General features: G+C 49.5%; 1 protein-coding gene across 1 annotated transcript in view; it reads right to left on the reverse strand.

The window, feature by feature from the left end:
- TEKT5 (tektin 5) overlaps nt 1–10,938 on the reverse strand; it is a 38,908-nt gene that overhangs the window by 18,885 nt on the left and 9,085 nt on the right. The window contains exons 4-5 of the mRNA XM_029222068.1: nt 9,776–9,919; nt 5,717–5,939 (exon numbers count right to left, since the gene is read on the reverse strand). Coding sequence (XP_029077901.1) covers nt 5,717–5,939; nt 9,776–9,919 — 367 coding nt within the window. The remainder of the gene's footprint in view (nt 1–5,716; nt 5,940–9,775; nt 9,920–10,938) is intronic.

Consider the following 10,938-nt stretch of genomic DNA (forward strand, 5'->3'; position numbering starts at 1 on the left):
CAGTGGTTGTGTTGGAAATGAGGGAGGGAGAGATGACAAAAGACATAAGGAAACCTTTTCAAATGTTCACTACCTTGATTGAGGTGGTGGCTTCATGACATATATGTGTTAAAGCTTCTCAGATTCTACACTTGAAATATGTACAGTTAATTATGTGTCAAGTAAAAACAGAGCTGTTATAAGAAAAATGTGAGAGGCCAAATAATAGGTGGGTCAAGTTTAACCCCTGGACTACAGGTGTTTATCCCCTGATTTAAAAACTAGTCCGTCTGCATTACCTTAGACTTCACTGAGCTCCATGCATTTTGGGAGGCGCTGCCATTGCAAAGGTGAGGGGTGCTGAGAAATTCTCATGACAGCAGTGGTGCAGACAGGCCTGGCCACGGTGAAGATGGTGACCCAGGGACACCAGCAGAGAGAGCCTGTCACCTGCATTCTCCAGCTAAACTCTCAAGGTTTTCTGAAAAATCTAAAGCAATTGAACTTTTTCCCTCTGCCAGTCTAGTCGGCCTATTCAAGTATCGAATGCCCTCTCAACAAGCCTCCAGCTAAACAGTTGGCTGTATCAAAAGCAAACAGAGGGCTTCCCTGGTGGCGCAGTGGTTGAGAGTCGGCCTGCCGATGCAGGGGACACGGGTTCATGCCCCGGTCCGGGAAGATCCCACATGCCACGAGTGGCTAGGCCCGTTAGCCATGGTCGCTGAGCCTGCGCGTCCGCAACGGGAGAGGCCACAACAGTGAGAGGGCCGCGTACCGAAAAAAAAAAAAAAAAAGCAAACAGAGCCATTAGGAGAACACAGCAATTGTCCAGACAAGAGATGGTAGAGGCCTGGGGCAGGGCGGAAGCAGAGGAGGGAATGGGGAGTGAGGAGATTCTGAAAGTAGAACCAACAGGATTTGCTGGTGGAGGGGATGTGAGGTGGTAGAGAAAGAGGAGCATCTAAGTGGACCCCAGAATTGGGGATTGAGCCCCTGGAAGCTTCTGGAAGCATCTGGAAGTGAGAGCCACCAACTGAGATGGTTGGAGCTCCAGGTGGAGGAGGCAGTAGGGTGAAGGTTGGCTCCTGTTTGCTACAAGAAAGCCTACAGCTTGCAGGGGGCGGTGTGCTGTTGAGAGGAAGCAGAGAAATCCGACACATCTCTCCGACAACCCAGTCGAGGCCGAGGCCGCGCTTCTGGCTTATCCTCCCCAGCTCCTAAGGTCAGTTGCCCCGACCACATTAATAACCAAGATGGAAAAATGAGATTTTGATTCAAGGGCATGCATCTGGGAGGGGCGGCAGAAATCCCAGAGGGGTGTTTGCATCTGCAAAGTCGGGCGGGGAAGATCTATGGGAGGGGCCGAGCGGGCCTGATCCCTCGAGGGAGGAATGGCTGGGCTTGGCTGGGAAGCTTGGAAGCAAAATGCAATTAGGGAAAATCTGGTTAGAATTGGATGACTGTGGCTTGCCTTTTGGAAGGATTTGGTTCCCCCAATATTTTGAATTTGGGAGAGAGAGGCAGGAAGAAGGAGGGAAAGAAGAGAAGGAGACAGCTTCTTTGTCAAAGCCAACTCGCTTTACAACCTGCACTCTGCCTTACCTCCCACCGGTGGTATTGGCAACTTCCTGAGGCTGTTCAACATGCATACGCTCAGGCCCAACCCCAGACCTGCTCAATCAGAATCTGCATTTCGATGCAATCTCCAGGTAACACGGGTGATTACTGCACACAAAGTAATACTTGAGATGCACAGGTCTACTTTCCTCTTCTCCAACAGTCAGGTTTTCACCTACCATCCTTACCATTATGGCCATATCCCCTCACACCACTTGTGACATGATTAACAATCTTTTCAAGTCAATTGGCTTTTTAAAAAACAAACCTTAAATGCATTTGTTTAAAAATAAAACTTTATATCACTATTATCAGTGGAAAATCAGCATCATTTGCCATAATGGAAATAACCATAAAAATGCACGAACAAGATGAAAGTAAAACCATGTGACTGAAACTCTGGCTGGATACAGCTGCCTGCCCAAAGCTCTCAGCCTGAGGCCGTCGCTCTCTGTTTAAAAGGGAGATCAGACGGGGTTAAAGAGGTGAGGAAGGCCGTCTAGTATCCGATCAAGACTCTCCTCTTGAGAGCATCACAAGGATTGAAAAAGGACTAAAGAAGGAATAACTTTCTCACTGTGTGATTCGGTGATATTAACGCTGCGTCCGTGTAACACACCTACCGGCATTTCCCCTGCTGGGGCCTCGTTCCCACAAGTGTAGAATAAGCGCTATGCTGTAGCAGCGTCCCTGCCCCCATGCCCCCTCCCCCCAGGTCCTTGCACCTTGCCCTCCACATTGAGTCTTCCACTAAAAGGCACCTTGGACTGGGCAATTGGATGCAGGGTACTTATGCTTATCTGGAGACACGCCCCTCCCCCACCTCCCACCCAGCACTGGGTCCCTGGTTCTCAGGAGCCACCCACTCTGTGGCTATCAACTGTTTCAGCCCAAAGAGGTCACCAGCCCTTCTTTAAGCAGTGGCCAGTATGACTGGTTGATACCCCAAGGCCCCAATGCGTGAGGACCCAGGACAAGTTACAAGGCTTGGGGTATGGCCTTGGGGATAGAACCCCAGGATCATGGTGAACATGACCAAGACAGCCAAGGCTGTCTACGCAGCCCTAAACCACTGGGGCATTCAAAGTCTGCATGGGGAACTGTGGAGACCTGGCCTTCCAAAGTGGATTCCTATGACCACCTGGGCAATAATTGCTTTGCAGCACAGGTAGGGATGGGGGCCTAGAATTTTCCAGAAATGCCTCTTGCCAAGGGGAATCAGGCCAAGCTCAACAATTAACAGTTGAAATTTTAAAGAGAGCATTTCAAATCCTCCAGCTAAAGCAAACTGTTGAAAGGTGAAATGGTTGCTATATATTTATTTTCATTATATCAACTCTTTCCTTTACTATCTTAGAAAAACACTGTGTGAGATGGTCACCAACCAGAAGACAAGTGAAATGTCAGTCGTGTCATGTTGGGGTCTGGTGTATTTCAAATGGGTGCTCACTTACTTGCAAAGCAGCTGGTTATTAAATAATGACTATTAATAAAAATCCACGTGGTAGCAAAAACTCTGTGATCAGCAGGGATGAAGCTGCTAGTAATAATTCAAAACTTCCATGGAGAAATGTGAATAGGGAAAAGGGTATGCACCCCACCCCACCCAGAAGATCCGTGTTCTCTCCATCAATAATATTAATACTTACAGTTACCTTTTACTGAGTGTTTACTGTGTGCAAAGCACTAACAGCTCCGCAGAGATCAACTCACTAATCCTTACACTATCATCACCAAGTAGGAATTCTTACTCCTTGTTTCACAGATGAGAAACCAGCCACCAAGTCCCACCAAAGGACTTGCAAAGGAGTTCCCAAGTCACCTCCAGGCCTCAGACTCATGTGGTAAAACTTGACAATGAACTGTATTTGATCCACTATAGGAAATGCCTCATTAAAAGAAAACACTTGTACAACAGCCAAAAGGCGAAAGCAACCCAAGCGTCCATGGAGGAATGAATGGATACACGGCATATACATCCATGGAATATCGTTCATCCTTACAAAGGAAGGACATTCTGATGCAATCTACCACATGGATGAACCTTAAAGACGTTGTGCTAAGTAAAATAAGCCAGACACAAAAGGACAAATACTGTATGGTTCCACTTATATGAGGTACCTAGTCAATTCATAGAGACAGAAAGTAGAACTGGTGGTTGCCAGGGGAGAGGGGAATGGGGAGTCATCGTTTAATGAGTACAAAGTTTAAACACAGGGTTCTTTTCACTTTGGGAAGATGAAAAATTGTTCTAGAGATGGATGGTGTTGACATCTGCGCCACATGTGAAGATACATAACACAGAGCTCTACACTTAATAATGGTTGCTATGGACTGAATGTCTGTGTCCCCCCAAATTCAGATACTGACACCCAGTCCCCATTGTGACAGTATTAGGAGGTGGGGGTCTACGGGAGGTGATTAGGCCATCAGCTCATCAATGGGATTAGTGCCCTTATGAAAGAGACCTCAGAGAGCTCCCGCACCTCTCTGCCATGTGAGGACACGGGGAGGACAGCATCCATGAACCAAGAAGCGGGTTCTCACCAGACACCACATCTCCCAGTACCTCGATCCTGGACTTCCCAGTCCTCAGAAGTGTGAGAAATAAATTTCTGTTGTTTATAAGTCACCCAGTCTATGGTATTTTTGTTATAGCAGCGCAAACAGAGTAAGAAATGGCAAATGTTTTGTTATGTATATTTTATCACAATAATAGAATGATTTTTCAAGGAAAGGAAGAAAGAAAGAAGGAAGGAAGGAAAGGGAAGGAGGGAAGGGAAGGGAGGAAAGGATGGAAGGAAGGAAAGGAAGGAAGGAAGGGAGGGAGGGAGAGAGAGAGAGAAAGAAAGGAAGGAAGGAAGGAAAGAAGGACGGAAGAAAGAAAGAAAGAATCCGCAGGAGGTCCCTGTGCCTGCTCCTTCCTCCAGCCTCATCCCACATTCATCCTCTTGGGAGCACTCGCCCCACCCCATCCTTTGGCTGCCTAACTCCTTATCCTCTGCTCTTAATGTCAATGTCACCTGCCTGTCTGATTTACCTGGTGTAAGAACTCCAGGAGAATCTCTGGCGAATCTCCTTGCTTCCTCTCTCATTAACACTTATCACAAACTTGCAATTATTTTAGAGAAACTTCTGTTTTATCTGTCTCTCCATACCCCAGGCCAATGGTTGGCCTATGTGGGTGGGTTTAGACTGCCCCTGTAATTTCCATTAAACCCTGCCTGCAGCCCACTAAACCTCCCCAAATATATATACAGTAAAAAGGGGTACTGTTTTGCAAGTTCAGGTTCAAGACTAGTCCCCTGTCTCCCCACCCCCTTCCCACCAGATTGTCATCCCTAAGTCCTTCCTGTGTACAAATTGTGCAGCCACCACTGCTCCCCGACCAGAATATAAATCGCCTGAGGACAGGCACCAGGGGACTGTTTGTGTGACTCCTCTTTTCATTCCAGTCCCTAGCACAGCATCTGGCACCCAGTAGGTGCTCTAAATTGAGCAGAGTATAAATTCCATGCAGAGAGGATTCCCCCAGGGGTGGGAAACAGCATGACGTGTTCAAATACAGGAGCAGGAAAAGGGCATGTTCCTCCTGTGGGAACAGCAGGAGATGGTGGCGGGATTAGGCTGTCCTTCCCGCTCCTCAAATTCAAAAAGCACCCCACCCCTCCTGATGCTCTTGAAGCCTTTGAAGGTCAAGAGGTTACATTTCCAAAGATGCTGATGTGGGCGCAAAAGACCTGCTCAGATCCGTTTCCTGGGGCTCTGATATTGGCACCCACCCTCGTTGGTTACGCTTGGCCACATGCGCTCAGATGGAGAAAAGAGACCTGGGGGCCATCGGCAACACCTTTGGGTGTTGCTGTGACAGCCAGGCCAAGCTCCAAGCTCCATCATCCAGTGAGCAAGGAAGATTCACCCCCAAGATGCTGGAATCCCCCAAAGGAAGCTCACAGCCTCTGCCCCCTTTTGGGTGGACAGGCTCATAGACCGTGGGTTGCTGGGACCATTTCAGCAGCAGCAGCGGGGCGGGCAGCTCGACCAGAAGCTGCTGAGACCCAAGGGCGAGGGCCGGGGGCCTGGCATCATGGACGCTGGTCCGCACAGGCACCTCGCTTACCTTAGCCAGCTCCATCTGCAGCTTGTTCTTCACATCGGTCACCTCGGCGATGCGGGCATTGAAGGCCAGATTGGTGCTGGCAAACTGCTTCCACATCTGATCCAACAGCACATCGAAGAGGTTCTGGGCCTCCTCCCGCAGCTGGATGGAGTTGGCTTGCATGTTCTGTGAGTGCCTGATATTGTCGTTACTGAACTTGGCCCATGTCTCGGGCACGGAGATCCTGCAAGAGGCACGAGAGCGAACTTACCAGGCGAGGAGTCGGGGGTCTCCAGCAGGCTTGGAGATCGTCGAAACCGGGGTTTCCCAACCTTGGCACTTCTGACATTTGGGTCAGAATAGTGCTCTGTTGGAGGGGCCTGTCCTGTGCACTGTAGGATGTTTAACAGCATCCCTGGCCTCCACCCACTAGATGCCGGTAGTAACGCTTCGCCAGTTGTGACAATCAAAAAAGTCTCTAGACATTACCAAATGTCCCTTGGGGGAGGGGGCACGATTGCCCCCAGTTGAGAGCCACTGAGCTGACCCAAACACCTCATTTACAGATGAGGCAACTGCAGACTAGCTGGTTTCCCGAAAGGGCACTTGGTGAGTTTTAGGAGAGGAGAGATTCCCCAAAAGAGCTTTTTTCTCTAACACTCCCTCCACCATCACCAAAAACACAGAGACAGGCCAAGAAGCGGGCATCGGGCATGATGCTGGCTGCAGGGCTCCTTCAATTCAGGGATGAGCCTGTGGCCATGCTACTTGCACTGACTTATTCATTCAACAAATGTTCTTTGAACACCTACCACACGCCAAGCCTTGTTCTAGGCACTTGGGATAGAGTGGGCAACATCCCTGTCCTCATAGTGATAAATTTCCGGGGGAGGCGGGGGAGATAGACAATAAATAAAGAAGATGTTCACACATTGTGTTATGTTCTATGAAAGAATTTAGAAGCAGGATGATGGAAGAGAGACAAATGGAGTGGGTCATTACGTGTCAGTCAGGGCCATAAAAGGAAATAAATGGAATTTATTCTCAGATAGTCCTGAGGTGCTCATAGACTAGCAATGCACGAAGTTGTCACCACCCCAGGTGTGAAAGGCAAGAGAGGGAGCCATGTAGAATAAATCCCCAACATCTTTCTCCTCCATCTCATGTTGGTGACCCTCTTATTGGCTGAACCCAACTGGGAACCAGATGGCAAAGACCCAGGAGAGGCAGTTTGTAGAGGGCAGGCTCCTCTATAGGACTCACAACAAGGCAGCTAGAGAATGGATCTGGGAGGACAAATGGAGCTCAGGCTATATTGGAAAGGGCAAACTAGGGAAAGGGCAGACTGGGAAGGCTTCTTGGAGGCAGTGACACATAAGGGATTCAGTTTAGGGAACAGAAAGTCCTTCCTGGCCGAGTATGTAAATTCAGGCAATAAGCAATCAACTATTGTACAGGAGTTTTCTCCTCTGGGAACCCTTTGAGAAACAGAGACACATGCTTCTTTGAGCTGACTTCAGTCTCGGGATAAACCAGATTAGATAACTTTTCAAGGTCTTTTCTAGCCGGGAAGTCTCCAGTTCTTAAAATAAAGCAGATTTTTATTCTCAGGCAGTAGGAAAAAAAGAGATTCAATCATCTGGAATAGAAGTCTCTTTCAGGACATTTGAAAGCACACTTAGATTACATAGTGAATAGAAATATTTTTTAAAACATACAAAATGTGGTTGTTTTGTCTGGCTTTTGCAGGAGTTAAAATCAAGCCTCTGGAGAGGCCTTGGGCTTCTAAAGATGTGAGAGGGCACTGAGTCTGATCCAGAGCTTTCATCCAACGAAGACCTGAGGCTCAGGGAGGTGAAGCGTCTTCTTTTCCAAGGTCACACAGCTACTCACCATCAATAGAGGAATGAGGAGGCACCAAGGACAGCAGAGAGGATTTATTCTGAGGGTACCTCCCACTGCTCAATGGGACACTGTCAGTGTCAAGGGCAGCAGCCGCTAAGCCCTCCCCTGGAGCAGACAGCTGAGCTCCCCAGGGAAAACAACCCGCTTAATCACACTCTCCCTGGGGGAATTTGCCGAGGCAGCCTGTCTCCTCACGGGTGATGTGCTTCAGTAGGGGGAACGTGCTTTCTGGAACCTGTGTCCTCTAAAAACATAGGACCCAGCAGGCTTTGCTGGGGAGGCAGGAAGGTGCTATGGTAAAACAAAGGCCCAGTGTCCAGCGTGGGCTCAGACTGTGGCTCTGCCACTCGCTGTGTGAGCTTGGACCAGTCACTGCACCTCTCTGAGTCTTAGTCTCCTCTGTAAAATGGGGATAAAAATGGTACCTACCCCCAGGGTTTTTGACCAACTGTGAAACCCCTATCACGGCACCTGACAATAGGAAGCACTTGATAAATTTATTATTCACGAGACCGTGGAAGCGCTCAGCACAGGGCCCAACCTATAGCAAACAGCAGGTAAAAGGCATCAGCTCTCACCTTCATCTTCATCATCAGTGGTTAATCCGTGGCAATGAGACCTTCGGTGAACAGAGATACGGCAACACAGAGCCTCCAAGCGTCCTGTTGCCTGCCCAGACATGGCCCCACTTTAAGAAAACCTCACATACAAAGCCCTGAGCTAGTACATCTGGGGAGCAATTAGTCACAAATGGCAGCTCTGGCTTTCCAGCTGGAGTCGCTGGATGGAGGACTTTAAACAGCAGACCCCTCCTGGGCACGGAAATCGGAGTCTCTGCCAGCCAGCCTGGCTGCCCAGCTTTCAGGGAGGCATCTGTTTGGGAAGGGAAACTGCCAGACTCCCTGTCCAGGTGGGCAGCCGTGGCTGAGAGGACTAGGCCCCCTGGAGGTCTTGTTCACTTTGCCAGCGCCGTGGGCAGTCAACCTTGTCAGGAGGAGGAGAAGGGTCCCCAGGAGCTGTCATCTCAGGAAACCCCAAAGGGTCCTTTCAACACCTGCATATTTACTACGATCCAGAAAGTGACCCTGGTGTGGGCCAAGAAGACCTTCCCTTTCCTTCTCTCCTCTCCCTCCCTTCCCCCTTTCATTCATTCTTTCATTCAACAAATATTTATTGCACACCTACTATGTACCAAGCACAATTCTATGTGCTAGAGATTTTTTTTTTAAAGGGACCAAGATAGACCCCACCCTCTGCATGTACCCAGAGCATCTCTCTCCAGCCCTCATTATCCCAGACCTCGGACTGCCGATGGGGAAAGCATGCCTTTGTTCTGCACGCAATTCCGTGATGCTAGGACGTGCCCGTGGCAGTGCCAGGCAGACAGGAGGCGCCACCCTCATAGCTGTTGTGACGAGAAAATGAGGTCACACAGCAAGCACCCAATAAATGTTAGCTGTCGTCATTCCCTGACACGAGGCTCTGTGCCTAGCACTTCACACGCCCACCTTTCCACACTCACAGCAACTCTGGGAGGTGGGTGCTATTTTTATCCCAGTGGTAGAGGTGATGAAACGGGGCCCAGTGAAATTAAATCCTTTGTCCCGAGGGTTAATGTGGAGGCTGGATTTGAAGCCAGACAGCCTGGCTCCAGAATCCGCTCTTAAGCCACTGCCAGCATGGGCAGGCATCAGTTGGCTCTCCCAGCCAAACTTGAATTCCTCCTCCTTCTGGAAATTCCTCTTGGAATTTGTTTGGTGGACTTGCCAGTCCAGGTGTGTCAGCAGCAGCAGCTGTGTGACCCTCACGAGCCAATATCTTGCCCTCTCTTGCTGGAATTGGGATCTTGGGTGAAGTGGGGCAAACGTGGAAAGACAGTGATGCTCCAACAACAAGGCCGATTAGCTCTCTCTCACTGGCTCCTTCAGGCTGCCAGAACCTCCCCTCCAGCCTTCCCCTGGAGCCAGTGGCTGCCCAACAGCCTTCCAGTAAATTCCATCTTAAGTTAGCCAGAAACGGATTCTGTAGCTTGTAACTCAGGATCCCCGCTTAACCACACAGCCTCACACTTGACTGGTGCACGATGCCCCTTTACGTTTCCTTAGCAGGATCAGACCCAGAAACCCCTGCTGTCCTCGGGCACGGCCAGGTGAAGACTGACAGCCCAGTACTTACGTGCCATCAATTTTCTCCACGCCGTGGAAGAAGCTGATGCAGTCTGATGTGTTCCGTAGGTTAAGGCACTTCTCATCGATGAACTCGGCTGAGTTTTTGTCCTCGCGGTCCCTCTCCAGGACATGCTGAGCATCCCGGTTATCCCTGTGGGGGCAAGGACATGTCCCCAAATTGTGCACTCACCCAGCGTCCCTCACCCAAGGTCACAGGGGAGGTCGGTGCAGAGCCACTGCTGGAAGCCAAGTCTCTGGACCCCCAGGAGGGTGCTCTGTCCACCCCCAGTGGCTTCCAGCCCTCTTCCCACCCTGATGCCCCCCCGCACACCCAGGGCCTCCCTGCACTACCCCACCCTCCCCCTAATCCAAGCAGACCTGTTGTCACTTAGAAAACATTTACTGTAAAGGGTCAAATACTACATATTTTAGGTTTTGCGGGTCATATGGTCTCTCTTGCAACTACTCAACTACGTAGGAAAACAGGCATAGGTAATGTGTAAATGAATGGTTGTGGCTGTGTTCCAATAAAACTTTATTTACAAAAACAGATGGTGGGCCAGATTTGGCTCTCCAGCTGTAGTTTGCTGACCTAATATAGAAGATACGAATTCACACTTTGGGCAAAGCCAGGTTTCAATTTAAATTGGTTCACAAATCCTTGTGTCTGATGCTATGCCAGGCACAGAGGGAAAAGACATAAATAAGCCTCAGTCACTACCTTCAAGTTGCTCACGGATTTGTGTAAATAAATACAGTAAAAAATAAAGAAAGAATGTAAAGAGCAACAGCACAGGTTCATAAAGGATACACAGTAACACAGAGGAGGAAGCCATTAACTCTGGGTGAGGGGTGGTCAGGGAAGGCTTCCCCAGAAAGTGTCTGAGCTGGGTTTTCATAACAATAGTAGCAGATATTATGGACAAAGTTGGGTTGGGGGGATGAGAATTCCAAGCTGAGGATACCACATGTGCAAAAGCAGAGAAGCTAGAGACATCCAGGTATTTAGGGACCCATAGCAGCTCAAAAGGCTGGCAGAATCAGGGACTGGGTGGAGTCCGGGAGTGGGTGGAGTCATGGACTGGGCAGGGTCAAGGATTGGGTGGAGTCAGGGAGTGGGTGGAGTCATGGACTGGGCAGGGTCAAGGATTGGGTGGAGTCAGGGAGTGG

Source organism: Monodon monoceros, unplaced genomic scaffold (genome assembly GCF_005190385.1).
Source record: "Monodon monoceros isolate NGI ecotype Baffin Bay Population unplaced genomic scaffold, NGI_Narwhal_1 Super_Scaffold_13, whole genome shotgun sequence".
Classification (NCBI taxonomy): domain Eukaryota; kingdom Metazoa; phylum Chordata; class Mammalia; order Artiodactyla; family Monodontidae; genus Monodon; species Monodon monoceros.